At 45.7% G+C, this 24,591-nt stretch overlaps 2 protein-coding genes across 15 annotated transcripts in view; one reads left to right on the top strand and one right to left on the bottom strand.

Annotated features, from left to right (window-relative positions):
• Positions 1 to 15,135, top strand: part of CSPP1 (centrosome and spindle pole associated protein 1) — a 132,598-nt gene extending 117,463 nt beyond the window's left edge. For 5 of the 10 annotated variants that reach the window (XM_077751771.1, XM_077751773.1, XM_077751769.1 and 2 more), the window contains 7 exons: positions 707 to 847; positions 2,908 to 2,954; positions 5,234 to 5,305; positions 6,874 to 6,937; positions 10,490 to 10,599; positions 12,992 to 13,130; positions 14,599 to 15,135. In XM_077751771.1, coding sequence (XP_077607897.1) covers positions 707 to 847; positions 2,908 to 2,954; positions 5,234 to 5,305; positions 6,874 to 6,937; positions 10,490 to 10,599; positions 12,992 to 13,130; positions 14,599 to 14,810 — 785 coding nt within the window. In that variant the 3' untranslated portion in view covers positions 14,811 to 15,135. The remainder of the gene's footprint in view (positions 1 to 706; positions 848 to 2,907; positions 2,955 to 5,233; positions 5,306 to 6,873; positions 6,938 to 10,489; positions 10,600 to 12,991; positions 13,131 to 14,598) is intronic. The other 5 variants (XM_077751774.1, XM_077751772.1, XM_077751770.1 and 2 more) reach the window with 1 other exon arrangement.
• A 1,619-nt stretch (positions 15,136 to 16,754) lies between these two features.
• The window catches only part of ARFGEF1 (ARF guanine nucleotide exchange factor 1), a 150,079-nt gene continuing 142,242 nt past the window's right edge, over positions 16,755 to 24,591 (bottom strand). For 4 of the 5 annotated variants that reach the window (XM_077751762.1, XM_077751763.1, XM_077751759.1 and 1 more), the window contains 5 exons: positions 23,209 to 23,348; positions 21,552 to 21,720; positions 20,138 to 20,276; positions 19,043 to 19,160; positions 16,755 to 17,632 (listed from right to left, as the gene is read on the bottom strand). In XM_077751762.1, the coding sequence (XP_077607888.1) occupies positions 17,468 to 17,632; positions 19,043 to 19,160; positions 20,138 to 20,276; positions 21,552 to 21,720; positions 23,209 to 23,348 (731 nt within the window). In that variant the 3' untranslated portion in view covers positions 16,755 to 17,467. Of the gene's footprint in view, positions 17,633 to 19,042; positions 19,161 to 20,137; positions 20,277 to 21,129; positions 21,272 to 21,551; positions 21,721 to 23,208; positions 23,349 to 24,591 lie in introns of those variants that run through there. The other variant, XM_077751761.1, reaches the window with a different exon arrangement.

The raw sequence follows: 24,591 nt of genomic DNA, 5'->3' as shown, positions 1-24,591 counted from the left end.
CTAAGTGAAAGTCGGACGCTTAACCGACTGAGCCCCCCAGGTGCCCCAGTAGTTTCAAGTCTTTTTAATATGAAGTATATTTTTGTTCTCAACATTTAAAAATTAAGGTTTAACATTTTTATTCTGATCATTTGATATTCTTGAACGTGTGGCACAGGTGAATTCTTAGACCATCATTCCCTCTACTAATGACATTTCTCCTAACATCCCAGCCAGTCTGCATTTGTCTTACTTTTTGTATGATATTTGCAGGGGTTAAAATTTTAATTGGCCAGTAACATGTTTTCATTTTTTCAGTATATTATAGGGATTGGCTGTGATCACAGTGTCTTATGTCTGCCTGAGTTAGGCCGTGTGACTCACTGCTGCTTGGGTGAACCTGCACAGAGGTGCCCAGCTGTGTGTTCGGGTTGGGGGGCATCGGGGGAGCGGGATGGTAGGGGTGCAGAATGCCTGATAAGCTCGTGCTTGTTCTGGTGAGGGTTTCCTTATACTGATGTTTGTGAAAGGGCATTTATGTAAAGAATACTAATTTTGTGTTCTTTAGTTGTATGATAATTTTAATATCTTTTGACTGCAGTGATACTTTATTATTTTTATTTTTCCTTGATTTTGAAAATAGGTTATTCTTATGTTATTTATAGTGAAGTTTAATAAAATCTCATTTGGAAACAAGATTGAACTTAGCTGTATATTTTTCTGCTAGATTCGGAAACACGAGTTGATGTGAAATGTATGTACCCGGATCCCCCAAGGGACCACCACACCTTAGAGATCCAGCAGCAGGCCCTGCTCAGGGAGCAGCAGAGGAGACTGAGCCGGCTAAGGACGCGGGAAGGCGCGGCAGGTGACAGGCGGGGGCCGGTTTTGTTGTCGCTGGCTTCTCCCTCCCTGGTCGGGATTTCCGTGCCAGGCGGTTGCCCCCGTTGGCGGCTCCGCCCGCGTGGCTCCTGCGGCCTGTAGTCGCAGAGAACGCCGGCCCCGGAGAGGCCCTGTGGCCGTGGCCGGGCTGTGTCACCCGCGGAGGAGCCGCCGCGGGGGACCGGGTGCCGTGACCCGGCCAGGGGACGGGACGCCGGGGCCGGGGAGGGAGCGTTTCTTCCTCGTGCGCGTCTGCCGGGTTCTGATGCAGCCCGAGTCCGGGCCGTGGAAACGCCCTCGTGCGGTCAGCCCGCCCCCGGCTGCTGGGGGTGACAGCGTGAGCACCCGTGCTGCCGTGTTCAGGGCTGCGGGCGGCAGAGGAGGGGTCCGGGGCCCCGGGGAGCCAGGGGAGGGGGCTCCTGGCGGCCGTTGACCCGTGGCCCTCACAGGTGTTTCACCAGCTTTGCCAGCCTTCGGGCCATAGAAAAGGAGTCGTAAAGACGCCACAGTCTGGTAACAAGAGTGAGGAGACGTGGTCTTACCAGTTATTTTTAAGACCAGTTATTTTTAAATTTAAGACCCTAACTTGGCAGGCTGGTCTGGCCTCCAGAACCCGAGGAACGTTTTTTGACCACGAGACCCTATCACGGGAGCAGGTGGTTTTCCACGTGAGGCCGGGGTGGAGACTTTGATAAAGACTGATGTTAGAGAAAGTCTTTCCTCCATCTTGTACAGAATTTTTCACAGTGGTCTCATAGGTCACTGAAAGCAGAGCAGCCCAAATTCTGTGATAAATAGCAAGCATGTCATCAGAGAAGAGAGAAGCAGAGTACGTTCTTCAACCTTTACAAGCATTTTGGTGGAATTTTCCCTTACGAAACCTAGGTGATGATCTCATCTGGTACGATCTTGGCAAATTAGGCCGGTGAACCCCAAAATAGTCCCCAGGTAGATGCAGGTATATTTTGGCCCTGTGGGTATCCATCTTCACAGTAACCACCTGCCGCCTTCCAACAAACACTATGATGACTTAACTCCTAAAAATATGGTTTATAAAACAGTCACAAACATGGTATAAAATGTTCTAAGAGCCTGGGTGGCTCAGTTGGTTAAGTGTCTGATTCTTGATTTTCAGCTCAGGTCATGATCTCATGGTTCCTGAGATCGAGGCCTGCATTAGGCTCCATGCTGACGGCATGAGACCTGCTTGGGATTCTCTCTCTCTTCCTCTCTCTCTGCCCCTCCCTTGCTGTCTTCCTATCTTTCTCAAAACGACTAAACATTTAAAAAAAATTGTAAGAAGGAATACAGGCTGTCATGCATTGGTAGAGTATTCCCAGTGACAGGTTCTAAAGGACAAAATGCACTATTCAGAGGAACACATAGGAACACTGGTCACATCAAAGAGAGGCCTTTGGGATACATGACCCAGAGTCTTGGCCCCTGGAGCCAGGCACCTGGGGCTGAACTAGCCGCCTTCAGTTCCTGTGAAGGGCCTGTGGTTAACTCCACTCGGCAGCTTTGCACACAGATTGTGGAAGTGTGAGAGACGATGGTGAAGAATCCTGCATGATTTTCTTTTTCTGTAGGCATCAGTTTTAAGTTCACACTGATTTTACTTTTTCTATTTATTAATGTGAATGGGAGGATTTTATTCAGTTAGAATGGATGCTTAGTTATATTTATTAATAAATAAGTAGTATCTTAACATTCTAAAATGTGATACTTGAAAAAGAATTTCCAACGGAGTGCTAGCTAGTCACAAAAGATATTTTAAAAATTTTATTCTTTTAAGAAAAATCTATGTTTAATGTTTACGTATTTTTGAGAGAGAGCATCCTAGCAGGGGAAGGGCAAAGAGAGAGACACAGAATCCGAAGGAGGTTCCAGGCTCCGAGCTGTCAGCACAGAGCCCAACATGGGGCCCGAACTCACACCAAGATGTGAGATCATGACCTGAGCTGAAATTAGATGCTCAACTAAGCCACGCAGGCACCCCGGAAAGTTTTTAAAATGTTTTCTAACTTTTTTCTCCATTAACTATAGTTGACTTGGATGCTGTCCCAACTGCCAAAGTACGGGAACACAGAATGGTAAGAAACCACTTATAATTTTTCAGGCTAGTTTTTGGGGGGATAAAAATTTTTTTGGAATATGGTGAGTAATCCAGTTTTGAATATTAAGAAAGAATTTAAATCTTGTCTCATCCATGTAGTGGGTAGGTAGAGATATAGCAGTATAATACGTAGAGAGAAAATATATTGTTATACAAAGTGTATTGTGATTGCAAGGCATTGGATGTAGGCTGTTCAAGTTGGTCTGTTTTTAATTGTGTGACTTCAGCCAATTTAATCTTTCTGTGCCTTAGCACGTGTAAAATGGGATAGTATTACCCTTGAGGGTGGCTATAAGGATTAAATTATTATTTGCAAGGCACCTAGGCATAGGCCTGTCACATAGTTTCTGTATAAGTGTTGATTAAATAAATAAATGAAAAATAGCTCGATTGTTGTGGGGATTAAGTGAGATAATATATTTAAAAATTCCTTTAGCATAGGGCCTGGCCCATAGTGAGTACAGGGTGTTTGCCGTCAGTATTAGCAGCAGTGGAAGTAGTTTATTATATACGTAGTGGAGAGGCCTATTAAGAAAGAAAGCAAGGTAAGGATGTTACTCTTATCGTGAGGAGGTGAAATCTGTGCAAAGACTGAATAAAGGGAAGGGATGAGGGGCGCCTGGGTGGCTCAGTTCATTAAGTGTCCAGCTCTGAATTTCAGCTTAGGTAATGAGCTCATGGTTCCTGAGGTCGAGCCCCGTGTTGGGCTCTGTGCTGACCGTGTGGAGCCTGCCTGGGACCCTTTCTTCCTCTCTCTGCCCTTCATCTGCATGTTTGCTCATGCACTTGCTCTCTCAAGTAAACATTTTCAAAAAAGGGAAAGGATGAGCTTCTTTCATGCAACAAATGGGTATTGAATACTAACTATGGAGCAGATAAACGATTCTAGGTGCTGGGGGCATAGGAATGAACAAAAATCCCTGCCCTCTGAGGGCTAACTTTCTGTTAAGGGGGAGAGACAATAAACAAATAAATATATAGTATGTTAGATTGTTGGGCTCTGGAGAAAATGATAGCCTGGAAAGGGTGCTGGGTGTCCTGGGATAGGAGGGTTTACAAAGTGGGGACCCCTGGGGGCTCAGTTGGGTAGGTGTCTGACTTCAGCTCAGGTCGTGATCTCGTGGTTTACGAGTTCAAGCCCTGCATCAGGCTCTGTGTTGACAGCTTGGAGACTGGATCCTGCTTTGGATTCTGTGTCTCCCTCTCTGTCTGACCCTCCCCTGCTCACGTTCTCTCTCTCTCTGTGTGTCTCTCAAAAATAAGTAAAACATTAAAAAAAAAGTTTACAGTATGAAATACAGTGCGCATGGAAGGCCTCGTGGAGGAGGGAATATGTAAATAAGGACATCCAGGAGGTGGCTGTGTGACTTACCAGGGGACACATCTGGAGGAAGAAGCTTCTATGTAGTGGCCCTGGGCAAGATAGGCTTGGTGCACCCAGGAAGCAGGGACCCGGCTGGGGAGGCTGAGAGCCATGAGCAGGGCGGGTGGAGAGGTGATGGGCTGGGCTGCAGAGCCTCCGAACCCATCACAGGGTTTTGCCTTTTACATTGTGCGTGTGTGGAGAAGCTTCCAGAGTTTTAGAGCAGAGTAGTGCTGCGTGGTTACTGCTGTAATCTAAGCAGTTTAGCCCGGGGTGGAAGCAGTGGAAGTGGTCAGAAGTGGCTGGATTTCTGTCTGTATGTTTATTTTGAAAGAGCACATGTGTGCAGGCGCGGAGCAGAGGCAGAATCCCAAGCGGCCTTCTGGCTGCGCAGCCCGAGGCAGGGCGGGAGCTCCCAAACCATGAGATCATGACCGGAGCTGAAATTAAGAGCTGGACACTTAACCGGCTGAGCCACCAGGCACCCCAGAAGTGTTTGGATTTATTTTGCAAGGTGACCTGATTGGATTTTGACCTCCTGGCTGTAGGGTCTGAGAAGCCGAAGGTGGAGTCGGGGGTGTTGTTGGGAGCTGCTGTTTCAGCAGCGGGAAAGCAGGAGGAACACATTTGGGGGCAGAGAAGATTAGGTGGGTTTTGAGACGCCTGTTAGACAAACGGTCGCATTGGCAAGTCGCAGACAGAGAAGTTCAGGGGGGAGGCCTGAATGGGGCTGGAAGGAAATTTAGTCTTCACACGCGTGAGTGGCAGAGACCGTATTATCCCCATTTTCAGATTAGGAAGGTGACGCTCAGCTAGGCTGCCTCAGGAGCCCGGGGTTGCCAGCTGGTAGCTGCCGGTGCCCCGTTTTGAACTGATAATGATGTTGCCAACAGCTACACCATTTAGTGACCACTCCGTCCCTGTGCCAGGAGCCCGATACTTACTTCTCTGCAGTGCACACCAAGGTATGCTTACCCCTGCCTGACACGTGAAGAAACTGCTGGCACGTGGCCACACAGTCAATAAGCTGCACAGCCCAGATCCGAAACCAGGGTGGTCTAGACCTCCTTGTCCCTGCACCGCACCTGTTCCCGACGGCTCTGTAGGTCGGTACGTTCCTCTGCGTGTGGCAGCCACATTTCTCAATGAAAGGATATCGAAATTTGACAGCTGGGGTTTTGATTAAAATCCTGGATTAGTAGCACCATATTTTGCTGAGTAGAAACTTCGCATAAGCCAACAGTTTATCATGGCTGTTGCCAAAACTCTAATAGATTTTGGGCTCCTCCTCTTCCCGGAGGCTGGGTTATATAGGCAACAGGTCGTCCTGGAGAGCAGAGCCTGGGTGGACTCGGAGCGCTCGCGGCTGTGTGAGCGAGCCCTGTGGTGACCGGTGTGGCGACGGGCAGGCGGTGCTGCGGGCGGCCGTCTGGCAAGCAGGAGAGGCCGTTACTTTCATGCTGCGAAGCAAAAGCAGAATCCGTAGGCGTTAGAAAGGAACATGAAGTGCAGTATCTGGAAGAAGTGAGTGACAGAGGAGACTTTGTGATAATCCATGCTGTGTGTCCGTGGAATGTATTTGGAAGTTAATGGATAATATTTTTTGGTGGCATGTTCTAGCACACACTAAAAATCTGGGGGGGGAGGTGGTGTTAGGTGACCTAAGGCTCCTTCTGGCATCTAAGGTGACACTGTTCTCGGTATGTGACTCTGTGAGTCTCCTGAGAGCCCGCTGCAAGCCCAGTCGCAGTGATATTTTGTCTCCTGCTCTTCTGTTCTCTCTACAACCGCGGCTCTCTTGTCTGAGGACATGCTCCTCTCTGGCCCCTTGGCCCTGACCCACTCCACAGCAGAAACTTCTCCTCGTCTCTGTTCCTGGCCCGGAGGAAATAGTGCACCACACAAATTTATTGAAGGAATGAATGAGTCTTAGCAGTGTTTAAAGATTTTATCTTAACTGTACCGTTAGTAGAAAGGGTTTTTCCTGGGGTGTCTGGGTGGCTCAGTCGATTAAGCATCCAACTCTTAATTTTGGCTTGATTCTTGATTCTCTCTCTCCCCCTCTCTCTGCCCCTCCCCCACTCATGTGCATGCTCTCTCTCTCTCCCAAAAATAAACTTTTTTTTTTTTTAAATGTTTTTATTTATTTCTAGGAGAGAGAGAGAGAGACAGCGTGAGCAGGGGAGGGTCAGAGAGAGAGGGAGTCACAGACTGAAACAGGCTCCAGGCTCCGAGCTGGCAGTCAGCACAGAGCCCGACGCGGGGCTCGAACCCACGAACCACGAGATCATGACCTAAGCAAAAGTCGGACGCTTAACCGACTAAGCCACCCAGGCGCCCCTCTCAAAAATAAACTTTACAAAATTTATAAAAAAGGGTCTTTCCTGTATTTGGGGAGCATTGGAATGTGGTGTAGGAGGGAAGTAGCCATCCTTTTTTGCTAACTTTGGAGACATGTGCCTCTTGGTACAAATTTGTTGTTGTTTTTCATACAATACTAATAAAAGTCATTAATATGTGATGTTTCTTTTAGCTCAGAGAGGACGCTGATGATTTTTTGAAAACTTCATTATTGGAATCTGATAGTGCTTTCATTGGTGAGTATATTTATTTTCCCAGTCTAGTTATTTAAATATTTAACCTTGTATTTCTTTTAAGTACTTTTCTCCATATTCACAAAATCAGTACTTTTTGTTTTGCAAGGTGGGAAAATGAATATTCTGTTTTACTAACGTAGTAGTTATCAAATATGACTTTGATCTTCAAAACTTTATAACTGAAATGAACTTCAGAAGTCATAGAAATGGTTCTCACCAAAACCTGTACATGAATTTTCATAACAGCTTTACTTCTAATAGCCAAAGCTGGCATCAGCCCAGATGTCCTTTAACTGGTGAGCAGTTAAACTGCAGTACTTCCGTACTGGGCTGCTGCTGAGAGATCGGTTCAAGTGTATTTTATCGGCATCAGTATCCTGGGTGTGAGACTACTGCTCTTGTTTTGCAGAACGTTACCGCTGGGGGAACTGGGCAGAGTGTGTAAAGGACCTCTGCTGTTTCTTAAAATTGCATGTGAATCTTTCCATCTTAAAAAGTCAGAAGAATATACACTTAGTATTTTTTAAGTTTGTTTTATGAAAACAACTATAAAACTCTTATGAAATAAACTAGAAATATCTGTTTCATGGATTGGGGAAACTCAGTATGGTTTACGATAGCATTTCTTCCCAGTTAAATCTATGAATTCAGTGCAATCCTAGTCAAAATTTATGGATGTCAACAAACTGATTCTAAAGTTTACATGGAGGGGGAGGGGCAGAAGACCGAGAATGACCAGCACCGAACAGAAAGAGGACAGACATGAGGACTGACCCCTGGGGCCGCGAGACTTGCTATAAAGTTACAGTGATGAAGACGGGGTGGTGCTGATAGGGGAGACACAAACAGATCAACTGAACAGAACAGAGTCTAGAAATAGACCCAAACAAGTACAGTCAACTGATCTTTGACAAAGGAGCAAAGGTAGTTGCAATGGACACAAGACGGTCTTTTCAACAAATGGTGCTGGGACAGCTGGACACCTCGTGCCCAAAAATGAATCTAGACACAGACCTTACACCCTTCACAAAAATCAACTCAAAATGGACCAGAGACCCAAATGTAAAATGCAAAATTCTAAAACTCCGAGAAGACAAAAGAGGAGAAAACCTAGAAGAACTTGGGTATAGTGATGGCTTTTTAGATACAAGCCAGGCACAGGCCAGGAGAGAGAAATTGGATAAACCAGACTTCGTTAAAAACTAACGCTCTGTGAAAGACCATGGCAAGAGAATGAGAAGACAAGCCACAGACTCGAAGAAAATACTTGGCAAAAGACTCCTCTGGTAAAGGACTGTTAGCCAAAATATACAAAGAACTCTGAAAACTCAACAATAAGAAAGAACTCAATTAAAAAATGGGTGAAAATACAAACAGACATTTCACTAGACTGACAGATGCCAGCTCGGCATATGAAAATATGTTTTTAGGGAAATGTAAATTAACAATGAGATACGACTATTAGAGTGGCCAAAATCTGCAGGGACTCTAACGCACAGCTGATGGGACTGTAAAATGGTACAGCCACTTTGGGTATTTCTTAGGAAACCAAACATACTCCTTACCTTTCAATGCGGCACTTATGTCCCTTGATATTTACCCAAAGGAGTTGAAACTTACGTCTATACAAAAATCCTCACCAAGATACTTAACGGCAGTTTTAACAATAATTGCCAAGACCGGGGAGCAAACAGGATGTCTTTCAGAAGACAAATAAGGATAAATTTGTGGATAAATATACTGTGGTACATCCAGACAGTGCAATAGTACTCTGTGCTAAAAAGGAATGAGTTACAAAACCATGATCCTTGAATGAGCAGGTGGTACACTGAGGAGTTTTAGGGCAGTGAAGCTGTTCTGTAGGATACGGTCACAGTGGACACATGTCAAGACCTACGGAAGGTACACCACCAAGAGTGAGGCCTAGTGTAAATTCTGGACGTTGGGTGATAATGTACCCGTGCAGGTTCACTGATTTCCACAAACACCGTTCTGGTGGAGGTTGTTGACAGGTAACCTGTGTGTGTGTGGACAGGGGTATATAGGAATTCTCTATTTTCTACTCCATTTTACTGAACTTAAAGCTCTTGTGAAAAAAAATAGTATATATATTTTAAAGCAAGTGAATTAGTGGTGGGGTATATATAGAAGTCAGAAAACTTTTTTTATTAAAAATTTCTTAATGTTTATTTTTGAGAGAGAGAGTGCGAGTGGTGGAGGAGCAGAGGGTGGGGGAGGGACACAGAATCGGAAGCTGGTTACAGGCTCTGAGCTGTCACCACGGAGCCCAGCACGGGCCTCGAGTTCATGAACCATGAGATCATGACCTGAGCGGAAGTCAAACGTTCACATGACTGTGCCACCCAGGCGCCCCGAAGTCCAAAGACTTTATTCTTTGAATTTTAGGAAACCGCAACTCCTTCAATAAAATGTAGCTACTGCTACCTTAAAAAACAAAACATTTTAACAATATCAGAAATTTAAGTATCACTTATAAGGGTAAATGATAATACTGTATCAATGTTAAATTTCCTGAATGTGATAGTGAAATTGTAGGCTTAAGATAGGAGACAGTCCTTGCTCTTAGATAGCACGTGCGGAAGTATGTGGGGGTGGGTGTCACAACACCTGCAACTTACTGGTTCGGCAAAAACACCACCACCCTCCCCCCTCAAATGGAAATAAAGTAATGTGGAAAAATAAGACTTCAGGTATTCATTATAATTACAACTTCCCTTCAGGTTTTAATTTTTTTAAAGTAAGGAGTTTGAGAAAAAATTCTAAATGTTATATAAGCTATTTACCTCCATGGTCACTAGAAAGGTCTCAGTTAAAAAGACTGACGATACCAAGTGTTGGTGAGGATATGAGGAAACTAGAACCTTCTTACATTGTAAAATGGTAGGACCACTTCTGAAAATGGTTTGGCAGGTACTCAGAATGCTGAATATAATGCTGAATTAACCGCTGGGGATATACCCCCAAAGAAATGAAAGCGTATGGCCACAAAGACATACACACGAATGTTCATAGCAGCGTTAATAGTCACCAGCTAGAAACAGTTCAGATACCCGTCAGCTGGTAAACGCATAGATGAAGCGTGATGCGTCCATACGATGGAGCAGCGCTCGGCAGGAAGAATGAATGGATACGTGGTACAGCGTGGAAGAACCTCAGACACCTCGTGCTCAGCATAATTCTGTAGATGCAAAATATTACGTTGTATAATTCCATTTATATGGAATCTCAGGAAAGGTATAGTTCCCGAGATTGGAAGCAGATTAGTGTTTACACAGGGCTGGGCAGGTGGGGGGGTGACTGCCTGCAAGCACAAGGGAACTTTTTGAAGTGACAGCCGTGTTCTCAAACTGGGTGGTAGTGATGACTGCACAGTTCCAGAAAAGCTATTGAACTGTGTACATTTATAGTAGCTGAATTTTATTATATGTAAATAATACCTTAAAGCTATTTTAAAAAGAGTCTTGGTTTAGCTCAGAGTAAAAGATGTGAAATGGCAGATGTTTAAGTCTTCTCTTCCGTGTGGCCTCCAAGGTGCTTATGGGGAGACCTATCCTGCCATTGAAGATGACCCCCTCCCCGCACCGTCACAGCTGCCTTCTGCGAGGGAGCGCAGGAGGAACAAAGCGAAACGACTGGGCTTCGTATGTATGGGACGCCTTTCATTTCTCCCCTTTTCAGCTTAGGCGTGCGGGGTGCGCTCCGGGAAGAATGAGCACCTGTTTGGGAGAGAGACGGCCATGGGTTGAGTGTAGGCTTTACCGCCGCCCGGCCGGCCGGCCTTGGGCAGGTGGCCGAGCTCTGGCACCTGGGCTTCTTTGAGGCAGTATTTTCCCGTCTCCTGGTGTGGGTGCAAGTCCAGTAGCGCCCGTCACAGATGTTCATGCCTCGCCCTGATCTTCCCCTTTGCGGAGTATTGGATTTCAGAGAAGGTGCAAGAAGCAACTGATAAGCGTTTATCGGAAAATCTGCTGTATCCTTTTGGGCACGTACTTTGTAGGCATCTCCTGTTTTGGTCAGATGACTTGCCCAAGGTCACATTACACAGCAAGACGGATACTCCGCCCATATTCTTTTCACAGAATGTGTGTAAATGTCTTTACAGCGTAGCTAAAAGCCTTTGTGACATTGGTGAGTAGACAACCTTGGGCAGTTTCTTAAACTTGTTTCCCCAGCAACCATTAATCTACTTTCTGTCCCTGTGGAGTTGCCCTTCCTGGAGGCACAGAACTGAGATCTGGTCAGTTGTGACGGCTTTTTGTCTTTGAAGGTTCAGCATGTCAGTACTTGCCTCCTTGTTGTTGCTGAGTAGTACTTCTTAGTGTGGCGATTCCGGTGGTGGTGTTTTTTCATTTATCCATTCAACACTTGATGGCCATTTGCGTTGTTTCCCTTTTTAGTCTGTTTAGTTTTAAATGCTTTTAAAACATTTGTGTTCAAGTTTAAAAAAGAGGTTTTTAAGTTTACTTGTTTTGAGAGAGAGGGAGCAGGGAGGGAAGGGGCAGAGAGGGAAAGAGAAAGCGAAGGCGGCCCTACGCTGTCAGCAGAGCCTAACGCGGGGCCCGAATTCACTAACCGGGAGATCACGGCCTGAGCCACAACCTAGAGTCCCTCACGTGACTGAGCCACCCAGGCGCCCCGGCGTCTGTACAGGTTTTTTGATGTTTTTCTATTCTGTTGCATAAACACCTAGGAATAGAGTTGCTGGGTTATAGAGTTCACTAAGGTCAACGTCTTGAGGACCTGCCAGACTTGTTTTCCAAAGTGGCCACGCCATTGTCAACTCCGACCAGCCACGCACGAAGGGAAGCCAGGCGTTCTGGATCGTGGCCACCCCTTGTTCTTGTCTTTTATTAGTCATCCCAGTGAGCGTGAGGCAGTAATCGTCGTGAGTTTGGTTTGTGTTTCCCTAAGGTGTTCAGTATATTTTCATGTGCTTCTTAGCCAGTGGTATATCCTAAATCCTTTTCCCATTTTCTAATCCGGTTGTCTGTTGATTTCTAAGTTCTTTATATATCGTAGACACAAGTCCCTTATTTGCAGATTTTTCTCCCATTTTGTGAGTTTTTTGTACTTTTTGAATAGTTTATGGTCAAGTTGGTTTCCACATAACACCCAGTGCTCATCCCCACACGTGCCCTCCTCCGTGCCCATCCCCCCCTTCCCCTCCCCCCCATCCCCATCTGCCCTGTTTGTCCTCAGCGTTCAAGAGCCTCTCAGGGTTTGTCTCTCTCCCTGTCCCCCACTATTTTTTCCCCTTCTTCTCCCACTTGGTCCTTTCTTGATGGTGTCTACTCAAGTACAGAAGCTTTCCATCTTGGCGACGTCCAACTTAGCGGTCTTCTATTGCTTGTGCTTTTGGTATCTTATGTATTTTCTTCTCTGAGACAGCGGAGGAGGGGCAGAGAGAGGGAGAGACCCTGCACTGCCCGCACGGAGCCCAACGTGGGGCTCAAAACCAAGAGCCAGGTGCTTAACTGACCTGAGCCACCCGGCGCCCCTCTAGGTTTTGCTCTTAAATTTAAGTCCGTGATCCACTCTGCATTAATTTTTGCAAGTGATGTGGTTTAGGGGTTCCAACTTCATTTGCTGCATGTGGACAATCCACTTCCAATGTATGCTGAAAAGATATTCTTCCCCCTGGTAAATTGTGTTGGCTCTTTTGTCCCTAAAGGTAAAGGTTTATTCCCTGACCCTCATTTCTATTCCACTGATCTGTCCGTGTGCCATTACCACCCTGTCTTGATTACTGTAGCCCAACTGATTCTTAGCCCCTTTTACTTCAATTTTTACCTTTTGGGTCTTAAAATTTCCCACTTTCAGCCCAGCCTGGTGGCATTTAAATATTATCACAAATCCTATGCCTTCATCTGAGCCTGCATGAATAAACACCAGGAGTTAGCATATAAATCCTATAGATTTCCATTTATTTTGTTCATCACACTGGACATTGATTAGGGGCAAGAATTCTGTTAGGTTCACGGATTAACATTTTATGTTAATTATTGTTTCTGAAATTCTATTTTCTAATGACAGGATAACAGTCATCCTAATATACCACCAGATGGTCTCTCTTTAAAATCTGTGTCCAGTATAAATATCGATCAGCTTAGAATGAGAAATGAAGAACGGATGCGGAGACTGAATGAACTTCAGAATAAACCAGTTAATACAGGTAAATGTCCAAGCTTAATGGATTACACACAGCACATTCTGTAAGAACTGAGACCTGCTTCCATGGAAGTTTCACTGCGAGCTGGGGTGGGGGGTAGAGGGGGAGCCCTGAACTCCCACAGACACCAGCCAGGAAAACCTCGCATCAAGATCACTTTTGCACCAGACTCTCTTATTGAATAATTTATACCCAGGCTTTGCTTTTAGCAGGGAAAATGCTAGTTAGTATCAGCATCTTACTTCCCTTCTTGAAGTGAGAGATTATCAGAAATTAACTTTTGTTTGATTGTTTTACTTTTTTGCTTGCCTTTTGATGCCATAGAGCAAAGCAGCCTCAGGCTTTTCGAAGCCAGTGTTTTCATTAGGACTTCGCTGTCTCATTGCTTTAGTGACCAGCGAGTTAACGCATGTGCACCGAGCACAGGCAGGGTGGTTCCTTAGCAACTGTTGACCCGCCCTCTCTTAGTTTTAGCAAATAGCAGAGTGATTTTTTGGGACAGTTCCTATTAGTCTGTAAACCTACATCCAGTACTTTTCCAATAGCAGTTTTCCTACCTTTAACACTTTCTTAATTTTAAATTATAAAATTGGCAGCGGTCCGGGAGATATAAATTGATGGAGCCAACTTTTCATACCTGAAAAAAATGTGCATCAGTGGGAAAGCCATTCTTTTAACGTGTACCGAGGATTACCTAGTCCTCCATTTCTTTCGAACCAGTAAGGAGAAAAAATACGTAACAGGGATAGATTTAAGGAACTGAGAGAAAATAGAGCATTTGGAAAATCTCAGAAGGTTTTCAGCTTCGAAACTTTAACAACTGTCCTTCCAAACCGGAGCTTTTTGGTACGATGCGGACTCATTGCTCATTGAGTTGACTGCACATGTGCCTCTGCTGGGCTAAGCCTTCACAGACCGGGAGATGTAATTTAAAAAAATGTTGACATCACAGAGTAGGAAGACGGATTTTCCTATTCTACCTGGTAAGTAATATACAGATAAAGGAGTTGAATACATTCAATTAAAGAATGAACCATTAAAATAAGGGCTTACTTGTAATGGAGTAGAGACCCCCAGCCTCTTAGATTAGGGGCAGGGATGTAAAGAATTTCATCCCCCCGTCTGGTGCTTTCCTTAAAATGACTTCATTTCTTTATAGCATCAGTAACAGGTGCGGAATATTTCTAAAACTTTGCTAAATTTACGGTTCTGTAAGACTGCTTTTACTCCTACTGACAACTTACTGTGGGGCACTGTCTACTTTATCTTTGGAACCCTGTGGGGGAGGGTACCACGGAGTCCCCTTACTCCGTGGACTGTTGTCGTCGTTCCCGAGCACGGAAGTGAAGCGTCTGGACGGGACCGTACGGTGCACAACGTAACGTTACGGGGAGACGCGGGGCTGGAACAGGTGTCCGTGTCCCCTCCCCGCCACCAGCGGTACCCGAGTCCTGTCCCTTTGCTCCCGCAGACGAGGCGAGTTCTCTGGTCGACCCCGATGACCTCATGAAGCCCGTGGGGGACGACGGCTCGACCTCTGCAGCCACTGAGCCCTGGCTGCGCCCCGGAACCTCAGAAACCCTGAAGCGATTCATGGCAGAGCAGCTGAACCAGGAGCGGCAGCAGGTGCCTGGAAAGCCAGGCACCCCCGGTTGGCCGGGTCTGTCTACGGCCCACGGTTAGAACAGCTCTGTGCTGGGCCACGCGGTGCCTTCCAAGGTGAAAGGAGTGTTAACTCTGAACCTGTAGTGTGTGTGCTACTTTTGGTCACTACCTGAACGTGACTTGCACAGGTTCCATCTGTATAGAAGGTGTATGTATGTTTCCCATAATGATGTGTATGATGTACATAAAAGGCCATTAATTTATATAATGTAGAATTATTTTTGCACAATTCTGCCATACATTAGGTGGTAATGAACTCTTGGAATCAACTACCGTACGTGCATTATTAAATTCTGCTCGTAAGAAAGATAAGGTGAATAAAACAAGTGTCTTAACTGCAGAACCTGGGTACGCTTGTTTGTACGTACATTTGTCACTGTTCTCGCTCCTCAAAAGGGCTCATTTAGTAAATACGTTGGTTTAGTTGTGGCTGTTTCAGTTGCTGGGTAATGAGTCCCACGTGCTAGTTATTTCCATGAGCCATACACTAAATACCACATCTTTCTTGTGAATGAGGGCATTATATTTACTAATTTATAGGCCTTAACTACTACTTGATTGATAGAAATAATTTCCATTACCAATGTCAATTTCTTACCTTCGCTGGACTTGAGGTCTCTAAACAAGTTGTTTTAGACGCTGCAGACGCCCAGAGACTGGGACCCTTGCCGCACCACCGTGGGCCCTTGGAGAAGTGAGTCCGTTTTTCTAATCAATCAATCACTCCATCCGCTAAGGGGTGCCCTGAAAATTCTGGGAAATAATTCTTTGGTCTTCAGCACCCCAGCCCCTCCTCCTCGCACATCTCCATTGACTGACGGAACTAACGGCAGATATGCTCCGACAGGTTTACCTCGTGAAGTTTTACCATTTTAAAAACTTCTTCAGCTGCACGTAAACTTTTTATACTCAATTTTGTAAACCTAACCATTGCGTATTTTGCTGTGAAGATTTTTCCTCTCCCCAGAGAAGACAAAACGGAGAGAGGGGAGTCCTGGTACCTTAAAATAACAAACCACCAGTTCCCAGCTACCTGGGTGGGAGACTCCCAACAACTCTAGCACCCAGCTGGGCTTCAACAGGGCTGTGTCTTAGAGGCACTTATGAATGCGCTGGTCAAGAACCCGTTATCTAGAAGTATGAACAGTTTTTAACCACCACCCTCAAACTGTCTCCAAATTCCTTTTTGTTTTGTTTAATGCCATCGTACCACACAATGCAAACTGCCCCAAAGGGGACTTCAGCTCGCACTCGTACGGTATACTCTTAGTTTGGGTTAATGCACAAAATACTAAATGTTGAGCAAGCAGGATCCTAATACCAAAAGCTGGAATGAAAATATCTGAATTCAAGAACAGAATGTGTAGTTCTGGCCAAGAATATTCCTAAATTCAGCTTTTAACACAGAAAAATAAAAGAATCAATGAAACATGGGGCTGTAGATTACACAGGTTTTGATTGCACTGATGAAATAATCCAAAAACTTTATTGACCTATAACCTGATTAGAATATGCCAGATGAGAATCAATATTGTACAGAAAGTTGTACAGAATTTTTTACATAGAAAACTTTACATCTGTACCATATACATTTTATCCATCTGAAAAAATTTTCTACATCCACTGTTAATACGGAATGCTTGACAATCTTTTTTTTTTTTAAACCATCAGAGCACAATTCACAGTATGAATACATTTCCAGTAAATCTAACTTCCCCAAACCATGCCAAATCTGTTATTTCAACATATTCAACATTAAATTCTGTACATAGAGTAAAATCTACATCAAGCCCCGCCACCCAAAAGAAAAAAGAAAGTGACAGCAACCTAGATTCATTTTGCAGTGATTCAAGTTTCAATCCATGAAGGATCAACTATGTTAATGGCTCATCTTTTAGAGGCCCTAAGAGAAGTATATTACAGGTAGTCAGGTCAGTAGGTGTATTTTCTACTTTNCAAAACCAAAATCCCCACAAAATAAAAAAAAAAAAGAGTTCAACCCAAATGTTTAGTGCATTTGACAAAATATTATAGGTATTTAGCAAATGAATAAGAAAATAAAGAAATTAAAACAGTGCAGGAAGAACTATATAATGTTTAAGATCTTTATATTACAGACCTGCATCTCTGTACATTTTTCACAGAAGGATGATTACCAGTATCTCAGACAGCCTGAGTGTGCAAAAATCTTCAGAATAAGAATACCATAGTTGCTAAATATCTTTTACCATGAACAATAATTTCTTCTCCCCCCCCCACCCCCAATTATAAACATTTTATCCTTCAAAATACAGCTCTCCTGAGTTGTACTTCTTGCAGAAGTTCAAATCTTTACATCTGAAGTTCTTTGGGTAAAGTTTTACTTCCACACCTGCCAGAAATATGTGGGGCTCTCCCTGCCCCCAAGGACAGGGAAGGACACATGGACACACGCGGACACCGTGGAAAGAGGCTTTCTGCTCAGCATGAGCCCAACATGACAAACAGAACCCACCAGATAACTAAACAGGGACTGGAGCGTTGCAAGTTTGAGTGACAGTTCTGAGCATCTTTGCCAGTAACCCTCAGACCCCGCAATTCAGAGAAACCATTTTTCAGGTAGGAAACCTCAGCTCCTGGGTCCTTTTAAAAGAGCAGAGGGATGTAAACGCCAACAGAAAAATACCAAGTTGCCATCATTGCTTGTTCATTCCAAGTTCCTGTTCAGGTGGCTGTGATATCTGAAAAACTACTCCAATTCGCAGAAAAAATCTTCTAAGAACAGCACGAAGTTCAGGAATCAAGTCAAATTGCATAATTTCACATAAGAGAGGATAGTAGGATGATGCGTGAGCTTTAAACTGGGAGGGGGGAGGGAATGAATGTCTCCGTTAGAAGTGCTTGCATTCCAAACCACAGCAGCTCAAAACGCCTTTAGAGCCCAACCACTTTGGGGCCTGCGCTACTCAGTGCAGACGGAGGAAACACATCTGCGTGAAGCAGTGACTATATTGACTATGGAACTGAAAGAGAAGTTTTCAAAAGCTTTAACTTCGTACATTCACTTAACCTACCCTTATTCTGAAAAACATTTTCTATTCTCTTTCCTTGACAAACTTACGGTAAGCTTTTAGTATGTATCACGGATCATCGTTTTTCCTGGATAATAAGCAAAAGTAAGACCAGCAAGAATGACAGTTGAGTTTTTATAAGCTACGGGTTACTGAAACTACCTTATTTGCTAAGGAAATGTCTAATTTTAGGGAAATTTCTACCTAATACTAAAACATGACATTTGTACTCTTCCGGCAAAGATTACACATTCCACGGTTACGTGAAGTTCACTGAGGTACTGGGAGGGCGGCGGCTGGACTCCCCTCATGTCTGAACACAAGTCACCGCCTGTTGTCCCTCCTGCTGCCCACACCCCATGAGGACAAGGAAGCTGTGTGACGACGCGTCACGAAAGCCTGCAGGGGAACGAGACGCCTGAGCTTTGGGGTCCCTCCTGGCCGCAGGGCTGCTCGCGCCCGAGATCACTTCTCCAGGCTCTACCCCGCCTGGGAGTCCGACGCAAATCCACGCGGACCAGAGCACGTGACTGGGGGTGAGCATCTACGGCAGCAACTGACACGCACGGCCTCTGCGGGGTCCCGGGGCCCAGATCTCGGGCCACCTCACTGCATTTTTAAACCTATTCAGGGATCACAGCAACTGTTTCCGTTTATGTGAGCTAGAAGTGGCTATAAAGTTTAAACAGTGAAATACATACTTTTGACAATCTGAAATAGTATTTGTACTGACAGTTCTGTATTTTTAATTTAGCTTCATTTCTACTGCTTTTAAATTCTTAAATGAGTTTGTGGCCCGTTCACTAGGGCTCTGTCCCATGGAACCAATCAATACGGCAGGGAATGGCCGAGGCCGGAGCACAGGCCTGGCGCCCGGAAGGGCCTCGGGTAGGGACAGGACAGCAGTTTTCAGGATGGAAACTGCACAGTGTGGGGGAGCCAGTGGCTTGTCAGAGTCCTAAAGGGTTCTGATTCCTTCTTCACTGAATCCCCTATGAAATCACAAATTAGAGAACAGAGCAGGGTGCGGAGGAAGAAGAACGAGGGGGCAGTGAGTAGAGGGGCCGCAGCGGCCCGGGACCGAGCAGCACTGCGGCCGGGGCGTTGCTCAATCTACCTCCGAGCGGTGGGTCCACAACCCGCCCTGCCCCCCGCGGGAGTGTGATGCTGCTCAGGCTGGAAAAAATGCCTCGTACTTACCCTGGTGTCACTTATCTTTAGAACTTTAGTTAGAAACAGAAGCAGTAAGTTAGTCCAGGCTTCCCGGTGACTTTCTGACGTGAGAGTCAGGAAGTAACTGAGGGCTTCGCTGCAGACACTGTAACAGAAAAGGCTCATTTTACAGGCGCTTACATGACACCCCTGCCGCGGTGGGTGGTCACGGAGCGGGACCGGCTGGGACGAGGCGGGGAGGAACCGTACTGTTGGGAACCGGTTAGGTTCCGCCTGCTTACGTTAACTAGAGGGACAACATAAATGTGTGCTCTTGAAATTAGGAAGAAAACGAGACATTATAAGAAGCCACTGCAATTTATCAGGAAGCTCGCATTTTTCTCAAAGTCTCACTGGATTTCAGAGCCCCTGTGCAGCAGCACATGCCCACGCCTGGCACCAAGAAACCTGCGCTGAAGTTGGGGGTGGCTCTTCCCTTTACTCACTGTCAAGGTTGTAGATACTTCTGGGCCTTAGGAGTCTCGTCAGTAAAAAGGGCAAATAGGGATTAAGTCATCTCTTAAAATTCTAAAATGTATTTAATTGATCTCCGGGAACATCTATTCCCGGAGAACACACAGAAGTATGCGGGAGACAGCATTCTTTCTGAATGACAGGATTCATTCTTGGCATGAGTTTAAAATTTAAAGGACAGAATCTTAAAGCATCAGTAAGAAAACTTTTTTTTTTTTTTTTTAGCTAAAGGAAGGCAGGCAGGTTTTCACTTTTACAAATGATCAATTTGTAAAAATGGAGTTACCTGTGGCACAAAAACGCCTAAAAACTACCAAGTTTTAGGAAGGGGCGCCTGGGTGCCTCGGTCGGGTAAGTGCCGGCAGACTTCGTCTTTGTCCTGCAGCAGCAGCCGCACAGGCATGATCTGCTCAGGTCCCCAGCTGTGCACACGTACATTCATCTAGGCGACTGTGTTGAACTTCCACCACCTCTTCCCGACGCTCCGTGTCCGCGGTCCTGCGGCGGGCGGGGCTGTGGGCTCGGCCCCGCGCACACCTCGCGGTCCCTCCCTACCCTGTGCCGCGCAGCCACGTGAACCAAAGACAGAAACTCGACCAAGAGTCTTACTTTAGAAGCCTCTGCTGGACCTCCTCCCAGGCGCTGACCCGGCTCTCGTCCATGTACATGCGGAAGAGAATGCGCAGCCCACAGGCCAGGCTGCTCGTCTCCTGCTTCAGAAGGTTAGGTTTGGATTTGCCTTTGAAACCTGCAGAAAAGGGAATTTCGAGGATTAACTCGGGGAGGCATCCTTCCAGAAAGGGGCATAAGAGCCTCCTGCAAAGGCACATTTTGTGCCACTCAGCTGTGGCACCTGCTGCTTACAAAGCAGAGCCACCCAGGCCGCAGCAGCCTGAGCGCAGGGCCCCTGAGGCGGCACAGAGTCTGAGGGGACTCACACCCCAAGACTGCGAGGGAGGCCAACTTGGCCTGGAGACCCTGCAAGAACAGACCCTGCGATTTCTACGCTGAAAATTTCCTCCTCTCTCAAGCTGGGGACAGGAAACACAAAACGACGTTTGGGCTGGGAACTGTCCCCTTCAAACGAAGCCGCCCTGCCCAGCTCCCGCCAGCCTGCGCCAGGCCTCCTGGGTGAACAGGCCGGACCCCCCGGCAGGGAGACGGCTTTCTGAGGCCACCGCAGTGTGAGGGCGCACGGCGAGTGCACACGGAGCCGGGTGGCTCTGGCGGGGGCACGCCCAGCGCAGGGGGGGCAACTTTGGCTGAATAAAGGGGAAAGAGAAGTACAGACTACTCTTTCCGGAAGTCAGGCTGAAAAGGGACGAGGATGAACAAAGCCACGAGCTCAACTAGGAATTAAACAATTATTTCAGATTAAATATGCACATGTAAAGTACCCAACACTATTTCAGAGAGTTTGATGTTCAGTAAACACATTTTTTTCTGCATATTCTGCTGCCTCTCACCCTTCTAGCACTGTTTTGTACCTAGTAGGCACCTAGGAACTATTTCTTAATAAAAAAAATTAAATGTCAATATAATTATTATAAAGCTGTTTTATTTAAATATTCCAACTTGTTCAAANCAGTCACTTTCATTCTGAGGGGTGGCCACTCCCAGGTAAGTATGAAGAAGTCATCAGAATACATATGCAAGATGATTTCACGGTCAGGACCGTCATACACTTTTTCTCATAAAACGGCAGCTTTTAGTGTCCTGACAGTATCAACGGGACGGCCCACACTGGGAGAACAAGATGAAAAAATGGTCAAATCAAATGAGTTGATTACACGGGGAAACAAACCTCCCCCAGCAGAGAGATGGCTTATTGTAGATCAGACAAAGGCCTTGCTATCGATTCTGGCAATGGGGCTGCCTTCCAATTATTACTGTTAAGGTAGAAAGTCCATACAGGGAAAGCCACAGACCCGAAGCATACAAACCACGAATCCTGAGACACACAGGCCGCCCCGGTGCACAAGCATTAATGGTGAACACTAAATGTGACGCCTGCACAGCTTACCTGCTTTCCACAGAGCAGTCCTCTGTTCGTTGTTGGAATTAAATGCTTTTGCAAATCTATGCGACTCTAATAAGCAGTCCAGTAGCTTAAAAAGTTGTTGTGATGTTAAAAAGCGGTACATTCCTTGGTCTTGAGTATCAACTCGAACATCAAAGTCCACGGCATCTCTCTTTGGAAAACAAACCACCACAGCACGCACACATACACACAGAGTCACAAAATTTAGTAAATTCAGAACTCAGTGCTTCGCCACAGATCAGCTTTAGAAGCAAGCCACAGACCTTACTCTTTTCTATGGCAAGAGAAAATAGGAAAAGGTCCAAACTTTGTTACTACACTTCCAGGACCTTTATTCCTCCACGCGTCCCAGCCACCGAGCCCCCCTCCCACCCTTCTAATTCCCTCCTAATTCCCGACTCCACGAGCTCCGCGCCTGCGGACCCTCCTCAGGCCCTCACCTGTCTTCACCGGTCTGGATTCCCGGGACTGCGGTCAGAATTATTCTCTTGCATAATCCCTCACTCTTTTTAGATTAATTGGCCGGCAAAACTGCCTACTCCACGTCTACACCCACACAACAAACATGATGGGAGAAAACAGACTGATTTTAAATCCAGTGAGCGCTGGGTGGTGCCCAGCAACCCTGCACTGCACTGCCCAAGTCCACTCTCTAGATGATTAACTCATGTTTTCACTTCTCAGGTGTCTGAAATTCTCTTCCCAGCGTCGTTTCGTAGAGGATTTTTCTCTCCGTGAGAAACCAGAAGCTGTCGGAAGAGCCCCTCACAAACTCCCACTGGCAAACAGACCAACCTTCCCGTGTTAAGAACCACATACTTTGCTTGCTTTCCTGTCACAATGCACCCACTGCCTGTGCTTCTGACCCCGCGGGGACTGGCCCTAGATGCCACCCCATTCACTCAAAAAGACTCCAACTGTCCCTCTCTCCATCTTTTGAATTAGGTTTTCTCTCTTCCCTGAAGAATTCTCATCAGTGAAAATGCTGCAATACTGCCCATCTTAAAGACAAAAACAAAGCAAACCCTTTCTCCTCCTTCTTGTCCAGCAATTATCCTATTTCTCTGTACCCTTTACAGCAAAATTTGACAGAATTATTAATATTTGCTGTCTGCAATTCCTCTCTTCTCTGGTACCCATTTCAATAATGCTTTTGTCCTCAACATCAACAATTAAAATTAAGCACAACGTCAAGGTCACTGGACTCCACCAAATTGCTTGAAGGTAAGTAACTCTCAGATGAAATACTACTATATTTTTTTAAAGTAGTATTTCATTACTTTACCCACTGAGCATCTAACAGAGATGATCACGCGCTTCTTAAAAGTTTTTTTTCTTCATTTGGCTTCTGAGACGCCACTGTCTCTTGCTCTGCCCTTGCCTCATGGGTTCTTGTTCTCGGGCTCCTTACCAGCTGCCTCATCACCAGGAGCACTAACCGCTCAGGGCCCGACGCTCCCCGCAGCCCTGTCCGCACTTCCTGCCTGGAGGAAACGGTTCAGTCCCCAGGTTTCAAATGACATTTCTATGATGAAGAGCCCCGAAATCAAATCTCTAGTTTGACCTTTGCTCTGCGGCCCAGACTGTGAAAGCCAACCTCCTACTCAGCATGAAAGCAGCTGCCCTCACACGTCCGTACCTGGGCTGCAGCTAGGTTTTCGGCGTCTTCCTTCTTACTTGTGGCCGGGAAGAACACAATGTTGTCGATAGTCTGGATGAGTTCCAGCTGCACAACACATTTAATCAACAGGGCAGCAAACAATTTTTGTTCTGGAAATTCTGTGAGGAAACCCACCCCAATGCACATGCAAACAAAAATTATTTTGAATCCTTTATAATTTCTATGACATTACAATGCTTAAGGAAACATTCATATGAATGAAGGTTACTTGCACACATCACACTGAGTACATACTGCCTTTGCACATAAGCACCACTCAGTAAGTCTCACCAATTTTTAGAAAAGCCTTGGAAAATTAATTTTTTAAGTAAAAATATTCTCAATGACTTAGAACAGTAAATTATGTCCAAAAAGGTCCCACTACAACTTTAAGAAGATTTAAGTTATTCTTTAATAAAATGCAACAAATGCATTAAAAGCTAAACCACTAATAGCATATACTGGGACTCAAATGTGACCTTTGAATACAGGTAACATATAAAACTGCACCAAAAGAAAACAACAGGAACCAGATCCGTGAGAAAGGAAGGAGGGGCAGCCACAAATTCTGCTAAACGGGGCAAATACTGCAGGCTAACCAGAGCACATGTTTTATTGGGAGCCACGTTAGAAGATGGAGCTAAAAGGACCTTAGATGTTCAAATGGATCCACAAGCAAAGAAGTCTAAAAAAGTTATGCCAAGTGCGTGATCACAAAATGCTCTCCACAGGTGAGATGAAACATAGCGACGTTCCGCTAGCCGGACGAATTTGCTCAACAAGACAAAACACTGTTTCTGACAATCCACAACCTATAAGGTCACATTCAAAGAAGAATTTCCCTTTTCGCTGACCATCCCAATTAAGCAAATGCAAAAGCACAAGGTTAGAAAAGAGGACTCAACTACTGAGATGCTGCAAGAGCGTGGCAGCACGGACACTGGCTCCAAGGACAGCCGAAGGCCGGACCTCAACCCTGGAATGTCAAGGGCAGCTCTTCCAGTGAGCTTTCCAGGAGGCAGATGACTGGCCAAGGCGAGCGGCCTGTAAATCACTCAGGGCGATCGTTCAGCATCACAGACTTAAAATCCTTCAGTGTCCACTTTTGCTTTTATTACAAAATCCTTTTTGAGCCGTCAGCAGGATGACAGTATGGCGGACGAGGCTCCACTCTGATCAAATGGGTGAGGCCCCTCCCTCTCTCTGGTGTCCTTGGAGGCTCTGGATCTTAACTTCAGACTCACTAGCAGTGGCCGGCAGCGTGTTTGCAGGGCTGACTGGCACTGCCAGGGTTATATTAGGTGACCATTTCGCTGGTTCACCAAAGCTAAACAAGACTATGAGGGGCAGCAGGCACTGAGC

This window comes from Crocuta crocuta, unplaced genomic scaffold (genome assembly GCF_008692635.1).
Source record: "Crocuta crocuta isolate KB4526 unplaced genomic scaffold, BGI_CrCroc_1.0 scaffold20, whole genome shotgun sequence".
Taxonomy (NCBI): Eukaryota; Metazoa; Chordata; class Mammalia; order Carnivora; family Hyaenidae; genus Crocuta; species Crocuta crocuta.
Note: the sequence above shows the minus strand (reverse complement) of the source record. Positions and strands in the feature narration are given on the sequence as shown.